This window comes from Xenopus laevis, chromosome 1L, assembly GCF_017654675.1.
Source record: "Xenopus laevis strain J_2021 chromosome 1L, Xenopus_laevis_v10.1, whole genome shotgun sequence".
Classification (NCBI taxonomy): Eukaryota; Metazoa; Chordata; class Amphibia; order Anura; family Pipidae; genus Xenopus; species Xenopus laevis.
Window position 1 is genome coordinate 97,080,471 of NC_054371.1, and position 25,196 is coordinate 97,105,666.

At 38.2% G+C, this 25,196-nt stretch overlaps 1 protein-coding gene across 10 annotated transcripts in view; it reads right to left on the reverse strand.

The window, feature by feature from the left end:
- Positions 1–25,196, reverse strand: part of LOC108711800 (lysine-specific demethylase 4B) — a 451,885-nt gene that overhangs the window by 380,527 nt on the left and 46,162 nt on the right. For 9 of the 10 annotated variants that reach the window (XM_041591519.1, XM_041591530.1, XM_041591528.1 and 6 more), the window contains one exon: positions 4,620–4,795. The exons of the other annotated variant lie outside the window; for it this stretch is intronic. In XM_041591519.1, coding sequence (XP_041447453.1) covers positions 4,620–4,795 — 176 coding nt within the window. The remainder of the gene's footprint in view (positions 1–4,619; positions 4,796–25,196) is intronic. 10 annotated transcript variants of the gene reach the window in all.

Sequence of the window (25,196 nt, forward strand, 5' to 3'; positions counted from 1 at the left end):
CTGTTTTAGAAAGGTTCAGTTTCAGGTGGTGCTGTGACATCCAGGAGGAGACAGCAGAGAGACAGTCTGTGACTTGGGAAAGGACAGAATTAGAAAGATCAGGAGTAGACAAGTAGAGTTGGGTGTCATCAGCATAAAGGTGATACTGAAGTCCAAATGACTGAATATGTTTTCCTAGTGAAGTTGTATAGAGCGAGAACAGCAGGGGGCCAAGAACAGAGCCTTGAGGAACTCCAACAGAGAGTGGGAAAGTAGTAGAAGTAGAGTTAGAGAAGGAAACTTTGAAGGAATGGTCAGACAGATAAGATGTAAACCATGAAAGAGCAGTGTCCCGAATGCCAGCTGAGTGCAGAATGTCAAGGAGGAGTGTGTGGTCAACTGTGTCAAAGGCTGCAGAGAGATCTAGAAGGATTAGAATGGAATAATGACCTTTAGACTCAGATTGTGATTGTAATGTTCAGATTTGTGACTATGCAATAACAATCCTCCATTCCTCCAAATGGTGCTTTTAACTTATTCTGCCTTACTCGATTATGTATGGCCCTTGCCTGCCTATCTTCCCTGCACAAAAAGAATGATCTGTGCCAGGACTGCTTGCAAGATTTACCTTTTAACACCCAGAGCTGGAGTAGATTGTTAGTGCAGTAAATGTCAAGCTGGCAGGAAAGGGAGACGCATATATAATCTAGTAAGAGGGAATGAGTTAAAAGCATCTAAAAAACAAAAAAAACAAACCTGAGTGATGTGGGAGAGGAGATTTTCAGAAAGAGGAGGCTTTTATTTTTTGCAGGAGTGGGTGTGAGATTAGAGAGGCTGAAAGACAAGCAGTAGGACTCACCCCCCACAGTAAGTAGTATCCTTCTTCATGAGGAAGTGGAGTGTTTTTTTTAAAACAATATATTTTCTAAATTGTGGGTTTGCATCAGTAATTTTGTGATTAATAGTTATTATTGCCATCAAAGTAGAGATCTAAGAACAAAACTATCACTTTACGATCACTTTAAAGGAAGAGCTACCAAAACAAAATACAATACATATTTAAGTGAAAACGACATGAATATCTGTAGAAACTAAATCCACACGCAAATTAATCAACAAAGAAACTAATACTTCATAATACTAATACATTTGGACAACTATGTAAGATGAGATGCTACTGCAATCATATCATAAATTGTTGGTGCCACTACATTTTTTTGAGCGTGGATAGGATTGAATATATGTGGATAGACCCTACATGTCAACCTAGGTAAATATTCTTCAATCAAAGGAGTTTTAAAACATATTCCCTCTTACAGGAGATAACAGTTTCCCTTAAAAAACTAAAGTGATAGTAATATAAAGATAATTTTGCAATTTGCTTGCTACGTCTTACCAGCATGATAATACCAGACACCAATAAGAAAAATCATGATACAAGAAAACATTTGTTTTCCAATCTTGCATTTTGCAAATTGAATATCCAATTAAGGATAACTCAACCCCATTATCTTCAGCCCCTCCCTGCAACATCTGTTCCATTCAAAAGTTTCCATATGTTTTCATGGACCTGGCATAAAAATGCAGAGCTGTGCAGCAAAGTTGACAAGCACTATCTTCCTCTGTCTTCACATCCTATTTTTTCAGTTTGCTCACACAGATTTTGCAGGAGAATGCACCGTTGAATCTACATCCAAAATCAGCTACAAATGTGCAAGCTCCTGTAAGATCCATGCACAGTGAAACTTTTGAATGGAATCAGTTTTGCAGGAAGGGAGCTTGGCTGATATTAAGTTTTAATATCACTACAAATTTCAATGGGGTTTGACAACATGTTAGGTACTCCGAGTGAAATAAATGGATATGTTTTTTTCCCTTGTCCAGAGCTTCTGTTAGGCGAAAACCACACAGACCACTGAAAAAAATCTAAGCTCTATGCCAGGATTTTACTTACCTTTCTCCCAGCGTCACAGGCATTCCTGGCGCAGATACCTGTTTGAGCATGCACGGTAGAGTAAATTGGGTTCAGTTTTTCCCCGGGCCCATTGAATAGGAGAAAAACTTACATTTTGGCACCCCCCAGTGAAATAAGCTTTATACATGTCCTTTCATTGCAGGAATTGATGGTACTATAGTTAACAAATAGAACTACATGTATACACAGGAAAAGTAAGAAGAAGAAAAGTAACAACTCACTTAAGATAACTGCCTAAAAGCACAAACAAGTAGTTACAGCTGCATCGGGGGGAGGGGGGGAATCGGGAAATTTGCCTTTTCCATTCAAAGAAAAATAAGACCAAATGGACTAAGGATTTCTATACTTAGGGACAGATAAAATTTTAAAAAAATTTAAAAAAATTTGTTTGTACTTAACGAAAAAAAAACCCCACCATGACTTTGATTGGTGGCGGGATCATAACTTGAGCTTTATACACCAGTTTATAGGACGCCAAGGTATTAAAAAATGGGACTCACTTAAAGAACAGAGTAACATCCCGGAAAATGAATATTTTCGATATATGCAAATTTATCATTACCTTAAGGATGTGCTTAGCAACTCTACCAATATAGGAACTTTAACCCCTTGGGAACATGTATGTTTGAAGTTTCCATTTAGTAATGGAGTGATTTCACTTTTGTATAAGGAGATAGTAAAACTGTCTAACTCTTCCCCTCCTTCTTATACCAAGCAATGGGAAAAAGACTACAATACCATCATAAACGAGGAAGACTGGCAACAAATCTGGATAAATACTGCTAAGAGTTCTGTTAACATTTTGGCACAGGAAACTTTATATAAAGTAGTGAGTAGATGCTATTTGGTCCCTGCCAAATTGAATACATATTACCCAAACTGTAGCCCTCTCTGCTTCAGAAATTGTGGGAATAGAGGGACAATGTTACACACCTGGTGGGAATGCAGGGAAGCTGCTAGACTCTGGTCCCAGTGTCTGATAAATATCTACGTAAATTGATTCAGTTTATTTTCATTGCAGCAAAGCAAACTATAGCTTCTTCATGGAAAAAACGTTCACTTCCCATATCCCTGTTCCGTGCTAAAATGAACTGGATTATGGTTAATGAACGGTTATTAAGTATTATTTCAGACAAATACAATATTTATATGAAAATCTGGACCCCTTGGATTAGATATACCAGTCAGTGATTGATGTAGCTGTTACTTGTGTCAGACGGGGGAGCCCTTAATTATAACGAGGATGGAACCCTGGGACGCAATGCTGTATATAAGGAGACATATTATTACATGACGTAATATACACGGAGACGAATACAAAGTAATAATTGACACTGCATTTTGTTAAGCAAGTTTATTTGTTTATTGATATGACTATTTCATTATGTTTATTTACATGTCAATGTGGCATTGTAGCTTTCTGTAATATGTTTTCATGTAATGTAATAATTCTCCTCTGTGTAGGAGAACACACGCATTTTATAAAGAAAAATTGCAATGTCTTGTCAATATTGATTGATAATAAAAAAAAGTTTTGAAAGAAAAAAAAACCCACCATGACACATTTTACTTTAAATTTGAAATATCTTTATTAATATATAACCTCTCCGATTGCGCTCTTCTTCTGAAGTGGGGACAGGGTGATGATCCATCGTGCGGCACTCGATTTCTCCTCACTGGCGATCTCCTAAAGAAGGCAGGGAGGAGAAATAGAGTGCCACACGATGGATCGTCGCTGTTTCTGAAGAGGAGCACAAGCTGAGAAACGGTGAGTTATTTTTTAATAAAGACGTTGCAAATTTAGTTAAATGTGTCTTGGTGTTTTTTTCTCATTATGTAGAAAGAATTTTTTATGTTTTTCTACGACAACTAAACTCACAACTCGAATGTTTGCTTATTTGTGAAAAAAAAACTCGACTGAATGCAATTGGGGGGGGAACCTTGAATACTCAAATTTATCAAGTTTTCGAGCGCAAACCACCGAAAAAAAAATCATGAAGGCAAAAAACATCTTTAAATGTTTAAAGGGACCTCTGCCATTGACTTTTACATGAATACAACAGTTTTAGCCGGAGTATTTCGGAATCAGGCTTTTAGCAGCTTTGGGTCATAATAAATCTTGAAAAAAAAATTCTTTTTATCCAAAAATTTTTTAGTTTTTAGTGAAACTACCCTCGAAAAACTAAAAAATGTTTTGGGAAAACACTGTTACTTTTGTAAATTAACACTGTTACTTTTGTAAATTATTTCCTTTTAGCAACTGTAGCAGATGATATAAAATAAAATAATAAAATCTGGCTGTAGGGTTCAAGTTGTATTCATTCCCTTGATAACTGCATTAGCATTTTCTTGGTGGTGTAAAAATGTACCCAAATGTTTAAATCCCTTGGTGATGAGAATGGAAGATGCTTTGGTTTAGGTAATCTATGAATTCTGTCCACTATTAATTCTTGCTCGCACTTTATTCATTTTAGAGGTATTGTTTTGTTGTTTTTCAGTTTTGGTACATTTCTGTTTTATTTATTTATTACATTATGATGAGTGTTGACAGGATAACATATAAACAACCATTTGTGCCAAACGTTCTATTTTCTGCTAGTTAAAACATGGAAAATGTCACTATCCCTTTAGAGTAGAAATATATTTTATTTTCTACAGGTCTTACTTGTCGCTGTTAGCAAGTCTCCGATACTCTCCCACTGTCATAGGTTTCTTCTGGATGTTGTACTGAGTAAAAAGGCCAGATTGCCCAGTTACTACTTGCTGAATGGGAGCTGGTATTACCATTTCATCCAAATCATCATATGTACGTCGAGGGCGCCACTGTTTTGGTGGTATCACCTGCAAAGGTATGGTGGTCACTTATAAGCACTGCTAAATACATACAGAAAGATAGTCATATGTTCATATTTTCCTATTGCTCTTGCTCTTTGTTTTGACTCCCAGCTTTGTAAATTATCTCTCCATTTGAGGGTATATGTAACTTAATTTAAAAAAAAAAAAAAAAAATCTCCCACTCAATATTTCTCATTGTGGTTTTCTTACCCAGTAAATGCTGTCACACAGTTACTACCCTAACTTTCTGTCTGTAGCATGTACAGCTGAGTACCTCCTATGCTAAAGATGTTTACATTTTACAATTTCACTTTATCATTTTCCAATACATTGCACATTTTTGAGGGAAATGACCCTGCACATAAACTATAAATAAAAAATAAACAGCCCATATATAACCACCGTTTTTATATAAATAAAGCCATTTTATAAAAAATATACATTTATAATAGTATGTTCAACTTGATTATCCCAAAGCAAACATTTAAGATATTTAAGTTCACCTTTAGGCTTGCTAGAATACAACAGCCAATCAAATTACAGAAGTGTGTCTTTTACTCCCATATCTGTTCCTGTTTCAATGAGAACTTGCATTATTCCCTGTTAGGTGATCTCTGATGGAGTACAGGTATGGTACCTGTTATCCAGAATGCTTGGGACCTGTTATCCAGAATGCTTGGGACCTGGGGCTTTCTGTATAACAGATATTTCAGTAATTTGGATCTTCATACTTTCAGTCTTCTAGAAATTCATGTAAACATTAAATAAACACAATAGGCTGGTTTGCTTCCAATACGGATTAATTATATCTTAGTTTGGATCAAGTATAAGGTACTGTTTTATTATTAGAGAAAATTTTTGGATTACTTGGCTAAAATGGAGTCTATGGGAGATCTTCCCCCCCTCGAAATGCCTTCCCGCCAGCAAGAATATGAATCGCCGGCTGGATGGCATACGAATTGATTCGGATTTCCGAATTCGCCCGTAGTTGCTTCGTGATTGACTTGAAATGTATGCCACCCTGCCGACGATTCATATTCTTGCGGCAGGAAAGCATTTGGGGAGATTAGTCAGCCGAAGTAGGAGAGATTTGTCGCTAGGCGACTAATCTCCCGTCTGACACTATCCTTAGGCTTGTGACACACCGGCAGTATCGGGGAGATTTAGTCGCCTGGCGACTAATTGCCTCTTCTTCTGGGCGACAGTCTCCCGAACTGCTTTCCTGTCCACTATAATGAAAAGTGGCCTCACGAGGAAACTTTGGGCGACTTCAGAAAACAAAGCATTGCATGTGCTTTAGAGCAGGCCATTTTTCATTATAGTGGATGGGAAGACACGCGAATCTGCCGTGTGTCACAAGCCTTAGAGGTAGACTTGTAAACTTTTCTAGCTTCTGGGCATTAACAACTCTTTTTCTGAGGTCCTGAAGACACCTTTGTTCAAGCCATGATGCTGATGCACATCCTCAACTGCGTGTGATGAAGCTTTGCTGGATCCCTATTTTTTTAAATAAAATAGGGTCTCTCTTTCACACCAGACCTTCAAATGATATGATAATACTAAGGATTAACTTACTTTTGCAACACATAAATATATCATTTGATCATACTTGCACTTTGTTGTCTGTTAGCCATTGTGTTACAGCTTTGGATGTATGCTTTAGATCACTGTCATAATGAGAGACAACTTTGTAGCCAAGTTTTAAAGAGATACGGACATAAGAAATTAAACTCTTCTTTACATCCATCATAATATTGCCTTTGAAAGCTACTTATAACTTTGCCATGAAGTTATTTGCATAATGTTTTTACATTACCTGTCTGATGCCCATGTTCCTGAGGGGGGCTGCCATATTTGTGCAGCAGGAGTCTGTTAGCATTAGAAACTTTAACTGACAGGCTAAAATGGGACAGTCAGGTTGGCAAAACAGTGAGGTTTAGAAACTTCAACTAACAATAACTTAGATAAACAAACCTCTCAGCAAAAAAGGATCAACATGACCTATAGGTAACTTTTAATGTACATTCATATTTTAAAAAGTAGTTTTTTAGTGTCAGTATCACTTTAAGTTTCCTTCCTCATGATGATCTATTTTCTAAAGAGCAACATTCCCATTTCTTAAAAAAAGCGCATACAGCATGATGCTGCCACACAGTTCACAGCTGGAATGGTGTTCTTTAGCTTAAAACCCCTCCCTACTTTCACATAAATTATATATACCTATACTAACTATAGAGGTTAGAATTTGGAGTTTGAGTTTGGAATTTTTATTTAGATTTGTACAGCTGCATGATCAGACCATATTAAATCTTGTATTATAGCGCTTGTGGCCCAATCAATATAAAATTGGGACATTAAAACGTAAGCAATTCTGGAGTATGATTGTTTAGCATTTGAAAAGAAAGTATAATCTTTTTCATTTTCATGCAGGCATCTCCAAACATCAATAATCTTGCATTCCTCAAGGAATTTCTTGCTTTATTAATAGCCAAATAAGGTATAGAGGATGTGCCTTTTGACGTATCAATAGAGGGGTTTAGAGTCTTTAAGTCTCCTCCTATTATTGTTCATCCCTCTCCAAAGGCTTCTACTTAAGGCATGTGGCCTGATTTTGATTAGGTAGATATATGCTCCCCAGCGTGCATAGTGTTTGAAAAAGCATGCCCTTTACAAAAATAAACCTTGCCACATCATTCTTTAAGACCTCTAATAATTGAAAATCAACATTCTTGTGAATTCCTATAGCCACACCTTTAGATTTAGCATTAGGGTCGTTACTAAAAAAACATTGTGAAAGATATACTAAATTTCCTAAGTGTTTCATCTGAACCTTTAAAATGTGTCTCCTGTAACAATAAAATATGCACTTTTTGTCTATTCATTTTTCTAATTAATGCATTTCTTTCTTCAGGTATATTTAACCCATTAATGTTTAAAGAAAGCACCTTCAACTCATCCATTCTTAAGTCAATATCTCTTCCATAGATAAAGGAACATACATTCTTAGAGTTAAGTATAGGGTATACACGATTAGCAGAATTTTAGCAGTATTAACCGTGTTAACTTTCTTAACATTTAAACGTTTAAACATTGATGAAATAAAATAAAAAAGTAAGATTAAAAAGTAATAAGCAGGTGGTAATCACTAACTTTTCAATATTGGGGTATCATAGGCTTGTTTTACAAAGTGGCTAATATATAACAGGAGTAGCCTGTTGTAACTCCTGGGGGGGAGGTGTGCCTTTTGGCAGTGACCCGGTGTAAATATTGTAATTTGTGGTGGGTTATTACCATGTAAAACCAAATTTTTTCCACTACATTTGTCCAACAGATCTGTATATAGATTTATGAAAACAAACATATTCAATCACATTCAAATGAGTTAAGTTAACAGGGGAAATGGCAATTGTTAAGTCAGGCTTATATCACAGTTCTTAAAGGGATACTGTCATGGGGGAAAAAAAAATTTTCAAAATGAATCAGTTAATAGTGCTGCTCCAGCAGAATTCTGCACTGAAATCCATTTCTCAAAAGAGCAAACAGATTTTCTTATATTCAATTTTGAAATCTGACACGGGGCTAGACATATTGTCAATTTACCAGCTGCCCCAAGTCATGTGACTTGTGCTCTGATAAACTTCAATCACTCTTTACTGCTGTACTGCAAGTTGGAGTGATATCACCCCTCCCTTCATACTGTGCAGTTGTTTGGTGTGCTTTCTGAAAGCAGTGTTTCTCCCAGGCCCTTGCGGGTCTGGGGGCCAAATCTTGCTATTTTACCCTTCCGTTATCCCTTCCCTGATCTCTCTTTTTTTTTTCTTTTTGGAAAAAAACAAACTCCTTCCTACCTGAACAATGAGGAAGAAAGGAGATACTGCCCCTGTTAGCCAGCGATCCCGTCTGGGCTATGGAAGAGGGCTGCTGAAGCCAGCATGGCAATGGCTACTGAGCGCAGCAGGAGAAGTGCTACAGCAAAATCCCCAGTAAAAGAAACAGCGGGAAGTGAATTGTCCTCGGAAATTGAAGCCAAAGAAAAAGTGAATGGTGACTCCGATCGGGTTCCAGGCGCTAGTGTGACTGCGGGGAGCTGTGGTGCAGCAGAGGAACCAGCTCAGGAAGTTTGCAAAGTCCCGGCGGCGAAAGGACAGAAGGTACCACAAAAACTGGGGGAAACCTCAGCAATGGAGAAAGCAACAGCAGCAGTGGCGCAAAAGGTAGCAGAAAATGAATTGGGAGACAATACTGACCAGAATACAGAGGTGCAGTCTGCTAGAGAAACCACATGGGTGAGTCCTAACATGGAGGGTGTTGCTGTGAGAGACACTGGTGCAGAGAGCATGGGGGAAGGAAGCTCTGAGACTCACACTTTGCTCGTTAAGGAGAAAGGCTGCAGAGGGAAATCTCTCTCACAAGAGACTCAAAAAAAAAAGTAAGACTGTTTTTTCAAAACTAGCAGATAATACAAATGCTATGGAAAATGACTGTGGGGGAGGAGAGGTCAGTGCTGTGATTGAATATGACAAGATTATTGCTGCCCTAAATGATTTAAAGTCTGGAGATAAAGCAATCCACCCTTACTAAAGGAACTGATTTACTGATAAGGGATTTAAAGTTGCTAAAAGGAGAATGGAGAACGAAAGCTATACGAGAACTGGCTTTTTTGAATAAAGATTTAGAGAATGTGGATGAACAGATCAAAACTATTCTTAATGTTATTGAACCGTGGAAGGAACTGTATCACAACAAAAAACGTTTTGATGAAATTAAGAGTGGGGGAGGTGATGTGGCAGCGAAAAGACTATGTAAGATTTCTGAACTATTGAAGGAAATTATGACTGATAATGTTGATATAAGTAAACAATCACGTGATACAAATACAGTAGTAACAGATGATAGGGTTATTGTTCCTGAACAAAATCAAACAAGTAATCCTAAAAAGGCCAATAACCCAAGTATATCCTATGCAAAAGCTTTGATTCCCCCCCCCCCATGCAAATAGTTGATGTTTTGATAGGAAAAGACTTTTCTTCAAAACGGTCTGGTATCAAATGAAAATGTGACCATAACTCTTTCAGGGGAAATGGCAATGTGTCTGTTACTGACAAAACCTCTGATGTTTTTGGTGTAAATGAAATATTTCTAGTGGGGAGATTAATTCCAAACAACCTGATAATGATAATGGAGTAAGACATAGTAATGTAAATCTGCCTACAGGGGAAAGTGTTTGGGGGAAAAATAAATTGTTTCAGGAGGAGGTGGAGGAGGAGGAATATGGTAAAATAAAGAATGCGGTTAAAATCAAATGGGAAGGTGAAAGAGAGGAATTCCCAGGTAGAAGATTTGTAGCTGGAAATCTGTTAAAGCAAGTTCTAGGTTTCTCTGCTGAAGATGGGTCTGCAATGATTAGTATAACGGATACTGAGTTTGATTTGAGTTTTAAATTATCACAAGGTTTAGAGTTTTGGAGACAGTATAATTTAAAAACAAATGTTAAGGAATGGCAGAACTTTAAGGTTATTCCCATATCTAACCAGAACTTAAAAACATAACAATAATAAAAGAAAAATGAAACTACACCCAGAGGATATTTTAGTTTGGCTCAAAAGACAGTGTACATTGATGTCATCCTTGGTTAAGATTTATGATGAAGAGGATTTGTGGGTAGGTGGGTATAAAGTACAAGTTAAGTTACATACTGAAGGTTATACACAAAAGCCCCTACCTACATCTTTCTTTATCGGTAGAGACATGGGGGTTTGCTATTATGTTGGGCAACCTCGGCTTTGCTTTAAGTGTGGAGCAAGAAATCATTTGGCAGGTAAATGCAGTTTGAAAAAATGTGCTTTTTGCGGAAAGACAGGTAACACAGGTAAAGAATGTGACAAGCAAATAAGGTGCAACCTTTGTCTCAAAACTGGTCATGCCTACAGAAATTGCCCAGAGTCCTGGTGCAATATAAAAAAATCTGTTCCTAATATTGAGGAACAATTAAGAGAGGATATGACTAGTGGTGAAACGGATATGCAAATACAGTCTGACAAACAATTAACAGTAAGAAAACTCAGGAAAAAATAACAGTTCATGGTAAGGGACAGAAGGGGGAGGAATGGAAGAAAGTGACAAATGGAAATAGGAATAGTAAAAAAAACACTGTAGTTTGTAAGATGATAATTGAGAATGAAAATAGGGTTGAAGTATTAGGAGAAAAGTTGGCGAGGGAGGAGGAGGAGGGATCTGAAGAATTAGAGAGAATGGAAGAGGAGGAAGAGAGCAAAAAAAGAAAAAATCAAGTTCAGGATACCAGTAAAAAAAAAATGAAAAAAAAATGTATCCCTGGACTTAGAATGGGATTCTATAGAGGAGGGAGAGGAGGAAATGGAAACAGATTTATGTTCAAGAATTCAAGTAAAAAGGTCAGGAGTAGAAAGTAAAGTCCCCACTAAAAAGAAAAGAAAATGAACTTGTCAGTTGATTTTTTCACTCTTAACGTGTGTAGTATCAACAATAGGAAAACAAGGTTTATAGCTTATGAATATCTTAAAGAGACAACAGCTGATATTATGTTTCTTCAAGAAACTAGACTAGCATCTTTAAATGGGATTAAAATGGCCAAAAGGGATTGAAGAGAAGGTTTATCTTATTGGTCCTTAGCCACAGAACCAGCAGGAGGTGTGGGCATCTTGTTTAAAGGAGACAAACATATTATAGTTAAAAAGGTGGTAGATGTATTAATGGGAAGATGTCTATTATTAGATGTTTCTATAGAATGACATTTATTGAGACTTATTAACGTTTAATGGACCTCAAGCAATCTCAGACAGGAGGTCAATGTTAAATGACATTAAGCCTTTTCTTTTCACCTCAATTCCCATAATTTTTGCAGGAGATTTTAATCAAGTTTTTTGAGAAAGACAGAACAGGGAAAATAAATAAGTATGAATGTTTATTTTTCAAAAATGTAATTGATGATGCTGGTTTGAAAGATCTTGCAACTTATGATGGGAGAGAAGGTCAACACACATACAGGTGTGGAACTAGGAATAGTAGGATTGACTTTATTTTTGTAAAAAAGGAAGATAAAACCTCAAATTTCAAAGAATGTGCTGTTGAATTTTCAGACCATTTAGGCCTTTCTGTTCACTTTGGTAGGTCAGGAATATTAAGTCCTGGGAAAGGGTTATGGAGGATTGGTAAGGAAGTTTTAGAAAATGAGGAGATAAAGACAGGGTTTGGAGATATCTTGAAGCTACAGATGTCAAGATTGGATTTTTTTTTTATTCTGTCGCAGAATGGTGGGACTCAGCTAAGGATACTTTCCAGACCTTTTTCGATTCTGCCTCTTTTAAAAAATGGATGGCAAAAGAGAAAGAGAGACAGTCTTTGAGAAGGAAACTTGAGATCTGTGTTTCGAAAGGGGAGGAGGGGGGAAAATTTAACCTGCTTAAGTATTTGTTGAGACAACATCAGTACAACTGGCTTAGGTCCCTGGTTCTGGAGAGGGACTATTGAACATCTTGTTCCCTGGACCCTTGCTGGAACTGTAAGGTGACCATTAAGAAAAAGCGGGTTGAGAGCTTTATAACTCACAGGATAAATTAGAAATATAGATGGTATTCTGGGGGTTGTAGGAGCTTACTATGCTGATCTTTACAAAGAAAAAGTTTTGGATGAGGGAAAGATTCATGCTTTCCTAAAGGCGACCCCTGTTTCGAATACTGATAATTTGGACTTTTTCCCTTTGGTGTCAGAAATAACAGAGGCGGAAGTAAGGCAGGCAATTGACAGCAGAAAAAGAAGGCTCCTGGACCAGATGGGTTGACAGCTGAATTCTACATCACTTTTAAGTAAGATCTGGTCCCAGTGTTAGCCCAAGTGTTTAATGCCTGCCTGCAATCTATGCAGTCCTCATCTTTGGTTTTAATATAAGGGGGGAAGGATTTGAGGCACATTGAGAACTGGAGGCCAATTGCTCTTCTCAACTGTGATAGAAAGATTCTGGCTAGGGTGCTTGCACAAAAGTTGGGAGCGGTGGCTGGATCTATCCTCTCAGACTCTCAATTCTGTTCAGTAGAAGGTAGAAACATCTTTGGTGCGGTTCTTTCACTAAGGGAGGCACTAGAAAGGTGTAAGACTTGACAATGGGGTAAGTATTTTCTGTCCTTGGATCAGGCAAAAGCCGTTGGTAAGGTTAATCGTGAGTATCTATGGGCTGTTTTGCATAGATACGGCATACCGGAAGAATTTGTAGAATGGACTAAGGTATTGTATGAAGGGGCGAAGAGCTTCCCACTTATTAATGGTTGGAAAGGCAAAGACTTTTTGGTGAAGACAGGTGTGAGACAGGGGTGTCCGCTGAGTCTGCTCCTGTTTGTGTTTTCTTTGGATCCTTTCCTGAGGAGACTACAGGATAGTGGGCTTGGGGGGGGGGTCCCTTTTCCGCTGGGTGGATCATTTAAGTCTGTTGCCTACGCGGATGAAGTCACTCTCATAGTATCAAAACCTGAGGAGGAGGGAAAGGTTTTGGAGCACATCAGAAGCTACTCTGAAGCCTCAGGGTCTCAGATAAACCAGGAAAAGTCAGAAGCTTTTTGGACTTTAGACGAGGAACCAAGTTTTAAGCTTGGAAAATTTCAAGTGGCCCCAGGTTTAATTAAGATCTTGGGAATCAAATTCGGGAAGGGGGATCTAGCAAATGTAAATTGTCAAGAAAAACTGAATGCCGGTCAAGCAAAAATTCAGCGCTGGAAATCATGGAAGCTGACATAGGGAGAAAGGGTTAATATTATCAAGACTTTCTTGATCCCGCTTTTTCTTTTTGTCTCTTATGTTTTCTTGCTGCCAGAATCTCTCTGTGCCCGGATCCAGAGCCTGTCCTTCCAAATGCTTTGGGGGAATAGGCTCAACCCGGTAAAGAGGGGGATCACATTCCTACAGAGGAAAAGGGAAGGACTGGACATGCCATGTCCTGTGGTTTTCTTCTGCACCATCTTTTTGAAGTTTAACTTTGGATGGATGGTGCGGGGGAGAGAATCTCTGTGGGAATCTAGTGTTAGAGATTGGGCATCGCCTTTTATCCAGGAGTGGCAGAGTGAAAGAGGTTCGGATAAGAGGAGGCCTTACTCCTACCTATTTGCGACAAGTGATAAAAATATTGAAAAAATGGAGCATCAGCTCGAGGGAGTTGAGAACTCAGCATAGGAAAATATTATATTGGAAGATTTTAGATTTTCACTTTGTATCTCCAATTGGGGTTAGAGACTGTATGGAGGAGCAGTTGGAGGAAAGTATGACAAGCAAAAGGATACCTAGAAAATATTGGGACAATGCATGGCTATCAGTGCAGAGAAAGCTATTTGTTAGAGGTAATATGAAATATCTAAGTATCGTAGACAGAGAGTGTCCGTGGGGGTGTAGAGTGGAGGAATCACAGAAACATTTTTTGTTGGACTGTAGAGTATCTTGTACTTTATGAGCAAAAGTGGCAAACCGTCTCCATTTAGACCTGATTAAAAATCTAAGCTAATCGGAATTTGCTTACGGAATAATAAGAAGTCATAAATCTGGTAGTAAAGATAAAACGATTCTGTACATCATTATTTCCATCATACGGTATTACTTATGGCACATGAGATGTAGGATGACTACAGGCCAACTGAATACATCAATTGAAATAACAACTGAGATCATATGTAGAGAAATCACCTTTATTAAAACTCAATACTCTGAACAATATAAAAAAATGTGGGAGTTTGTAAAAAATTTTTTTACTGATGTTTGAATGCTATTGATTATATTTTTGTTTGACATTGTATATATAGTTTGTAAATCTGAATAATTTTAAATAAAATTCCCTAACAGCTGCCTGGTAGATCTGAGAACAACACTCAATAGTAAAAACCCATGACCCACTGAGACACATTCAGTTACATTGAGAAGGAAAAACAGCAGCCTGCCAGAAAGCATTTCTCTCCTAAAGTGCAGGCACAAGTCACATGACCAGGGGCAGCTGGGAAATTGACAAAATGTCTAGCCCCACGTCAGATTTCAAACTTGAATATAAAAAAATCTGTTTGACCTTTTGAGAAATGGATTTCAGTGCAAAAGTCTGCTGGAGTAGCACTATTAACTGATGCGTTTTGAAAAAAACATGTTCCCTTGATAGGATCCCTTTAAACATGGCATATAACCTGAATGGGACTCAGTCAGCTTTTGTATCAGCCTGTTGATGTGTTGTTCTTCTCTGGAGACATCTTTTTTTTTTTTAGAACTCAGTATCTCATTCCAATCTTGCTTGCTTGGTATTCCTGGAATTGGAGGGGTGAGTGTCATCTTCTTCCATTCTGACAGGTCAGGTTCTTCAATTCCACAAAATTTTCAAAATTGTGCAATGTCCTCTGGGCATGTAAGAGTATATAATTATAATTGTTTCTACAGTTGTTTGTAGGACATTCAGATATTTGGAAATTGTTCCAAAGGAAGAACTGGACTTGAATTTTCCAGTGGTATCAAGAGTAAACAGTAAAAGGATTGAAGGTAGATCATTCAATACACCCAAAGGTGCACTCATTGCATAACATAATTAAATCTTCAAGACTGTTTAAAGAGACAGTCACCTTGGTGTATATAAACTTCTAATAGACAGAAAATAAGATACATATAAAAAAAACTGAAAATAAATTGGTCTCTAAGCAAATGCTTTGAAATCACCTCATATAGTAATAAAGTAGATACCCTATTTGATTAAACACAATGGTAATATAAGAGTGAATTTGAATCTACGGGTTTGGGGCGATGCACCCGGACCACTTGATATGTCGGGTGAGTGTTTTTCCCATTTTCTACAAGTGACTTCATTTTGTATTCTACGCTCAAGTGTTGGACCTGGGGTTTTTACACCCAGGTCACGTTTGTTATAGGGTGAGAGAGGTTTTGTTACTCATCCGATGAAAATATACATTTATCAAATATTCTATTATAGGACTGTGCAGCTTTAATTTTCGTTGGTAATTTGTATTTCTTTATTTAAAAACCATCATGGTAAGGAGGTAAATGGTAATGCATGACAGGGGGCGCTGATTGAAGCTCTTGCCTAGGGTGCCAAACTACCTTGGCCTGGCACTGGCAGGGATGCCACTCATATGGGAACAAAGTTAAGTCCTATTAAGACATACCCTTAAATCCATATGCCTCCTTATGATTAAACACCTTAGGGGCCCCTAATTTTCAAATGCTAACAAACCCCCAGAACAAATACCAGGCTTTTGTTCCATATTGATCATAGGTCAGGCAGAGTATGGCAAACACAGGGTGCAAAGAGCAGGCAAAGTATGACACACATTGAGTATAGGGAAAACAGAACAGAGCAGGAGACAGGAAAATCAGGACCACTCTAAGATGTACTACATACAGTGACACAGTGCTATTGGACGGCCCTGCTCTAGATCCATCACAGTTTTGCAATTTTAAAAAATCAGAGGGCAACAAAGTAGTTATAGAACAGCTGCAAGACACTGAGCATAATTGTTGTTGCCTCTAAGGCAAAGTAGCACACAAGGGGGTCTATTTATCATGCAGTGTAAAAAGTGGACTAAAACATTCCCGGTGATGTTGCTCAAGCAACCAATCAGATCTTTGCTTTTGCTGTTGAAATCCAATTGCTGATCGTTTGCTATGGGCATTGGGCAACATCACCAGTAATGCTTCACCCCACTTTTTACACAGCATGATAAAAAGGCCCCTAGGTGTGTTTCTAACTCTTAGTTAGTCAGGAACTTGAAGGGGTGGCATATGGGACATAACTAAACAGTTAGTTTGCTTTTGATCCTTAGCATGCAGATTAGATTGAAAAGGAAATGGTTATGACCCATATACCTCCCCCAAGTCACTGATTAGTTACTGACTGTTAACCAGTTCAGAGAGCTGAAAATCAGGAAGTTGGTTTCTGGCTATTAAGTAAGACATCCAGCCTTTATAGATTACATTTCTGGCTAACCAACTATATTGAAAACTTTTTTTAATTTGCACTGCCTGTCTATGTACCCAGTTTTTATTTTTACACTGAACAATCCCTTTAAAGTAATACTGACACAAAAAACTACTTTTTAAAATATGAATGTACATTAAAAGTTACCTATAGGTCATGTTGATCTTTTTTTGCAAATAATTTTTAGTTGATGTTCCTAAACCTGACTGTTTTGCCAACCTGACTGTCCCTTATCAGCCTGTCAGTTAAAGTTTCTAATGGAAAGGACTTCTGCTGTACGGCAGGCCCCCCATGAACAAGTACGGGAGTCAGATGGGTAACGTAAAAGCTTTGAGCAAATACTTTAATTTGCTCTTTACTTTACTTTAAAAATACTGAGTCTAATTAGCCTCAAATGACTAATCAAGAAGTTTTAAAATCCTAGCTCAGTGTGAGAGTGAAAGATAAAGACAGAGAACAAGGCATGTCTATTGATCAGACAGAAATCTCTGTGGCTGCTTGTTACCTTAAGGGTAAGGACACACTGGACGATTTGTCACCAACGTTTTAAAAAAGTAAATTGCGGCGACAAGACGATCGTCTTTTTTGAACAGACGATTCACAGCGACTATTGGCACAGAGCGATTTGTATCCCATTACTCTGTGCGGTACGTGCTCCACCCAAACCGGAAACGGTTTGTGCTTCCCGCTGTAACCTGGCGTCTTTACGTTCTTGCATCATTGCGTTCGCATTGTAATTTGAATACAATTGCTGCTACTTATCTGTTTGTGTGTGCGTGTCTAGGAGATTTCAGTACTTTTCTAAGTACATGCTATTTCTGATAAATCGCTCGGAAAAGGGTCTCAGTGCGTTTTGGAGCTACAGGCGATTCACAAACGCGCTGTGGGCACAGGAGCTGTCGTCTTTCATTTGTTTTTGTTCAGAGACAAAACGAGCGATATGTCGCCGCGATTTGCTTTTTAAAAACGTTGGCGACAAATCGTCCAGTGTGTCCTTACCCTAAAAGAGGACTGTGTTTTCTTGCATTACTTTGCAGCTGGAAGCCGTTTTATGTTATTTATGTTCACTAAAGAAAACTGCCTGTTATTTTACACACTGCTGCCTGAAATAAAATCATTTTTTAAAGGATAAGTAAACCTTAAAAATAAGTGGATGCAAAATTCCAAGATATCAAGGGATACATTTACTGTTAACATGAATGGATTTTGTTACAACAATGCCACCTGCTGGTCATTTTCTGACCGGTCTGACCACCAAATAGTCAACAAAGTTGTCGAGAGAAAGAAAAAGGCTGCTGCTCTGATGTTCTTCTGGTTAGGAAAAAAACTCGAAACCTTTCTCAAATGTTTCCTAACCAGAAGAACATCAGAGCAGCCTCTTTCTTCCTGACAAACTGGTGGTTAGACTGGTCGAGAAATGACCAGCAGGTGGCGCTGTTATACCAAAAATTAATTTATATTAACAGTACATGTATCCTTTAATATCTTGGAATGAAAAAAAATAAAGAATGTACACTGCAAAACTTCTAAGAATAGCACCCTCATCAATTTTACATTCACTTGTTTTTAAGGTTACTTATCCTTTTAAAGAATAAGTACACTCTTCTTTAAAGGGGTGGTTAACCTTTAAAGGGGCGGTTCACCTTTAAAGGGGTGATTCACCTTTAAAGTAACTTTTGTTATAGAAAAAACAATTCTAATCAACTTTTCAATTGGTTTTCATTATTTATTCTTTATAGTTTTATAGTTATTTGCCTTTTTCTTCTGATTCTTTGCAGCTTTCAAACAGGAGTGCTGTCCCCCTTCTAAAAAAACAAATGCTCTGTAAAGCTACAAATGTATCGGTATTGCTACTTTTTATTGCTGAACCTTCTATTCAGACTCTCTCCTATTCATATTCCAGTCTCTTATTCAAATCAATGCATGGTTGCTAGGCTAATTTGGGTCCTAGTTACCAGATTGCTTAAAATGCAAATTGAAGAGCTGCTGAATAAAAAGCTAAATAACTCAAAAACCTTCAATAATAAAAAATTGCGAATTATCTCAGAATATCACTCCTCATCATACTAAAAGTTGTCTCAAAGGTGAACAACCCATTTAAGTTAACTTTTAGTATGTTGTAGAATGGCCAATTCTAAGTTACTATTCAACTTGTCTTGGTTTTTTCTTTTATAAGTTTTTAAATATTTGCAATCTTCTTCTGACTCTTTCCAGCTTCTAAACAGGGGCCACTTCCCCCTCTAAAAACAAATGCTCTGTAGAGCTACAAATGTATCATTATTGCTACTTTTTATTACTCATCTTTCATCTTTCGGCCCTCTCCTATTCTTATTCCAGCCTCTTATTCAAATCATTGCATGGTTGCTAGGGTAATTTAATGCTAGCAACTAGATTGCTGAAAATGCAAACTGGAGAGCTGCTGAGTAAAAAGATAAATAACTCAAAAACCTTCAATAATAAAAAATTAAAACAAATTGCAAATTATCTCAGACTATCACTCTCTACATCGTACTAAAAGTTAACTCAAAGCTGAACAACCACTTCAAAAAACCTCTATAATACTCTAAAAAGTACTCTAAAAAGTACCTAGAATAACATTCATTACTTCCATCATATGGTCTCATGTTGTTTCAAACAGCTTAAATGAAGCTCATTTTAGCTAGTTCCTTGTCTAGCGTGAAGCTATGTCTACTTTTCTTCTCTCATTGACAGTGAAGATGGTCAGAGGTGCCTGCTGTGCATGCCTAATTGTTTTCTATTGGAACACGAGGCACAAGCATGATCAGTGAACACCTATTTGACTGTCTTCAGTCAAAGAAAGAAAGAGTTCAGAAGAAAAGGGAGGCATAGTTTCATACTGAACTACCTAAAAAGGAGGTGCATTTGAGCTGCTTGTGATTTAGAAATGATTTATGTTGGGAGAAATTTATTTTTTCCTAGGGATTTTAAAATAAAAGTGCTCACTTATTACTTTAAAGGACTTCCTGTCCTGACAGTTGCTTTTTGGGGACCCGTCACATTTGGTGTCAGAAGTTGGCTATTAATCCACAGAGTGGCCATTGGTGGTTAGAATGACCCAGTGTTACACAAAAGGTATCACAAAGTGGTAAAAATTAGAGGCAAAAGATGTACTTGAAAGTGTTACCATTTTTCTCATTTTGAACTGCATAATGACCTGTTATACAGAGTGTACAAGAGAGAACAAGAATACATAATCAGGGGAGGTATTGAAACAAATGCTGGTTCGTAGAGAATGAATAAGGGATGTGTTTAACTTAGCTCATGCCATTTCCTAAGGTGGACATTTGGGCAGAGATAATAACTTATACGGTTATACATTTTTGCAATGTTTTTCGGCAAGGTATTTATAAGAATCTAAATGTTCATTGTGTTGCCAGTTAACCAACCACAAGTCCAAAATTCTGCCCCAGCCACTGACAAACAAGTTCCTTACTAAACTTTGTGACTGGATCCCAACAGATAAGCTGGCACTAAAGTGGACCAAAGTTGAAGACTACATTACTCTTACATTTTTACAGACAACAGCCTAATAAAAGCTGATACATGGAATATATGAACCTCGGAGTACAGGTCAGATTCAATTGGTTTCATATAAAAACCTTTTAACTACACCAAAAAGTGGTTGTAAAGGCATCTAATAGATTCAACATAGCACTAACTGTGGTTGAATACATCAAGAAGCTTTATACATAAGATATATCAATTCAATCTGTCTAGTGCCTACATTAAAAATCATTATCTTGCCTTCTTAACAACCCTGTCTATACAATGCTTAGATAGGATGGGGATATATTTCTGCATTCTGCAAAGTGTCTAGATGCTGTATGTGAAGATTCTTATTCATCCAGGTCATAGTATATCTGTAGAAATAAGTCAAATCAACTAGACATGCTGTGTTTTTCTTGAAGACGTTTCACCAGTCATCCAACTGGTTTTCTCAATTCAGAATGACTTGTAAATAAGATGTTGATTGTATTACCATGATTGGAGCTTTGAGGTGTAACCTTCCAGGTAGAGATGCTAAAACAGTATTATATGTGGCAGACAATATATTTTTTTTTTATAAACACCACATCCCTGTCTGCTTTAAAACCAGCAACACACTGAGGCAGCTACTGGTTCACCCAAAAGACCCAACCCCAAAGCAAAAGAAGAGTAACATTATGTATGCATTGCAGTGAGGAGTGTTCAAACTTGTATGTGGGAGAAACAAAACAACAATTATGCCAGCGTATGGCGTAGCACAGAAGAGCCAGCTCCTCTGGTCAGGAAAGTAGGTCATCCCTACATCTAAAAGAAACAGGACACGTTTGAAGACTGCCAAATCCAGATTCTAGATCAGGAGAGCGACTGGTTCAAAAGAGGTGTTAAAGAAGCCACATACGTAAAAATTGCAAAACCAAGTATGAAAAGAGGCATGGAAGTGTGACATCTATTGTCTACCACATACAATGCTATTTTGGCACCTCTCCCTGGAAGGTTTAATAACTCCTCAAATCTCCAATGACATCCTTGCTGATTATGATAAATTATGATGATTGGAGCAACATTCCAGGGTATTTGTTCTAGAAAGATCTTATTTACAAGTCATTCTGAATTAACCCTTTGCCTGCCAAGCATGTCGCTGTACGTTCTGGCAGGCAAGGGCTTTAACTGCCAAGAACGTACCTAGTACCTTCTGGCAGAAATCAGTGCGGATATCTGCATCAGCGGCTTTAGCCGCCTCTGCAGAGACTTAGCAGTGCTGACAGCCCCCTGGGCAACAAGGCTGTCATGTCGGTCCTGTAACAGGATTGTTGCAGGGCCGACCTAAAATCGCAAGAAGAAGCAACTTGCCAGCTCCTCCGTCTTCCTTCTTCTCTCTGCTTCACTGGCGATGCCCACGCACTTCCTGGCTGCAGTGACTCATCAGCACACACGCTGCTGAAACTTTCTAGAGCATCAGACTATCCCTCTTGCTCCAGCAACGGTAAGTGGTCTTTATTTTACAAATTACACACTACACACACACACTACACTGGTATAGATCTATACACTGTTACACAATCATTTTAGTAAAGATTTTTTTTTTTTTTTTTTGTAAAGATATGTACACTTATTTGCACTTATTTTACACTTATATACACACTGTCACACCACTTTTAGAAGTGTATACACAAAAAACTCACAAAGAGGGCTTTTTTTTTTTTTTTTTTTTTTACTTTTTCATTTTACTAATTTGTGTTTTTTTACCCATAAAAACCATTTGTTTTGGCAGCATGACTATTGGGTAATTGATTTTAGCCACTAATTACGCTGTTGGATCAGTCATTTTGTTATTTCATTGATTTACACAATTTTTGTGGTTTTATTGCAATTTTCTCCCTGCATTATTTTTCCTTATGTATCTTTAGTATAGTTTTGCTGTTTAGTGCTTTGGTATAGAAAGATATATTTTACTTTGTTTGATCCGTCAGAATATGTACTTTCCAAAAATATATGGTGTTCTGGGGGCTTTTTACAGTTTGGGGGTCTTACAACACATAACGCAAAGTCAGGGTACTGTTTTCAGCAGCTTAGTTGGCTAGTGTGAAAATTCATATGCATGTTTTTCATTTGGGGTCCGTACACACCACATACTTTGGTAAATCTATGCATATTGGGCATCAAGGTATTCATTAGACCTCTGACGTCCATATTTAGGGTGATTTTTCTTTGTACGTAGAACATTGTGTGCGAAAAATTCGGCAAACTGCAACATTTTTAGGCAATTTTCAGAAATGTTGTAAAAACCTCTAAGTTTAGAAAAGCTTTGCAGTTTGGTAGTTTGGTGTAGAAAGACGTCTTTATCTTTGTTGGATTCGTCAGAATGTGTACTTTCCAAAAACATATGCTTTTAGGGGGTCTTTGCTGTTAGGAGGGTCTTGAGGCACATAATATGAAGTCAATGGTCTATGTTCACAGAAGGTGAATCGGCAGCAGGGAAAACTCATATGCACGTTTTTTATTTGGGGTCCGCACATGCCAGCTGCCTTGGTATATCTATGCATATCGGGCATCAAACTGTTCAGTAGTGCCTTGGCATCAATATTTATGTTATTTTACAATTGTATGTGTAGGGATGTGAAAATCTTAGACACCCTACATTCTTCCACTGTATAGAGCACTTGTAAGGCCCCATCTAGAATATGCCGTACAGTTTTGGTCTCCATCACTCAAACAGGACACTATTGAATTAGAGAGGGTACAGAGAAGGGCAACTAAGCTGGTAAAAGGTATTGAAAATCTTAGCTATGAGGAAAGACTGGCCAAATTGGGGATGTTCACACTGGAGAAAAGGCGCTTAAGGGGTGATATGATGACTATGTATAAATATATAAGGGGATCACATAATAATCTCTCTAATGCTTTATTTACCAGTAGGTCTTTCCAGCTGACACGAGGTCACCCATTCCGATTAGAAGAAAAGAGGTTCCTCCTAAATATTCGGAAGGGGTTTTTTACAGTGAGAGCTGTGAAGATGTGGAATTCTCTCCCTGAATCAGTTGTACAGGCTGATACATTAGATAGCTTTAAGAAGGGGTTGGATAGCTTTTTAGCAAGTGAGGGAATACAGGGTTATGGGAAATAGCTCATAGTCCAAGTTGATCCAGGGACTAGTCTGATTGCCATTTTGGAGTCAGGAAGGAATTTTTCCCCGTCTAAGGCAAATTGGAGAGGCTTCAGATGGGTTTTTTGCCTTCCTCTGGATCAACTGGCAGATAGGTAGTTAAAAAAATAGGTTGAACTCGATGGACATGTCTTTTTTCAACCTTACTTACTATGTTACTATGTTACTATGTTACCCTTACACTTTAAAGACAGGCACATCCCTAGTAATATGGACACCTCAGTGGGTCCTTATGGGGACCTTGTGCTTATGTAACCCCTGCAGTTCACACAGTGTACACCAGATGGCACTGTGCCAGAGTATAAAAGGTTTAGGAACCATGTGCTCTGGGTCCATTGCTTTAGCCCAACCAAGCAGGCTGGAAGGGAATGGGTAGTGTCGACCCTAGGCGCCTTGGCCCTAGTAATTAGACAGCTATACTCGTTTTATAGATCGCTCTAGGAGTGATAGAGAGGTTATTTAGTTGAGCAGCTCAAGGCTCCGCCGAGGAAATTCGAGGGATTAAGATCCCAGGGTATTACTGACCCAGAGTAAGGAACCAAGTGTTGAGATAGGGATGTCAGGAGTTCCCCTAGTCTGCCATTGGAAGATATCCTGAAAACTGGGCAATACCCATCACATGCTGTCAACTTACTCTCTGCTGTATATTCCCTAGCCTGTGGGGATTCAGCCTATACGTGCTGTGAGTATATGCTTCCTTTATGCTGCTGTGTATGTTCTATGCTCCATTGTGGATCAATGTGCTAAATGATCTATGTGCTATTGTTCAATAAATACTGTTCTTTGTTCAACTGTTTTTTTTTGATATGAAAGATTTTTATTGGGTTTAACAAATTATTCCAATAGACATAGAATCAGACAGAGTCATCCGCAAAGCAATACGAGTAGCCATGTCTATGGAAAGGAAAAAAAGGTTAGAAAGACATAGAAAAGGCAGAAGGTAAGAGAGAGAGGGGGAAGAAGAGGAAGTGGAAGGGGGAGGAGGTCACCAGCTGGATATGGCATCACCGACCTAGGTGAGGAAGGAAGAGGCGGGCATCAGTGGATGGAGGGGTCAAATACAGTCCTAACTCCCCTAAGGGTAACATACATTGTCTGGAGAGCTACGGCCCTGTCGGAATCGGGAAGTCTGGCATGAATTAGGGAGTAAGAGGTAAGTAGTGGGTTGCTTTCCATTTCTCCCACAGGTGTTTGGAATGTATACAATTTTTGTTCAATTGACCGGGCCCCAATGACAATTGTTCATACAGAAGATTAGAGTCTATAAGTGCGACTAGTTCCTGTTTGTGAGGGACTTTAGATGTCTTCCAGTATTTTGGTATCAAAAGTCTGGCTGCAGTTAAAACGTGAAAGATAAGATGTCGGAGTGCTTTAGGGAAGGTGTCTAGGCTATGGTTGAGCAAGGCTAAAGGCAGAGACAAAGTCAGATTCAAGTGGGTTGCCTGTCTTAGTATGTTTTCAGCATGGGACCATAAAGTGGAGATCCGTGGACAATGCCACCAGATGTGGGTTAAAGTTCCAATGTTGTTGCATTCTCTCCAACATGCAGACGACGTACCCGGGTAGTATTTATGTAATAAGTGCGGGGTTCTATACCACCTATAGAGGAGCTTCCTCGCATTTTCAAGATGGTTAGTGCATTTTGAATATTTGAACGCCATATTTGCCATTTTGGTCCATTGGTCTAAGTCCAAGGTCATGTTCAGCTCCTGTTCCCATTTCCGTAAGTGAGCCGGTTTCTCCAGTGTAGGCGA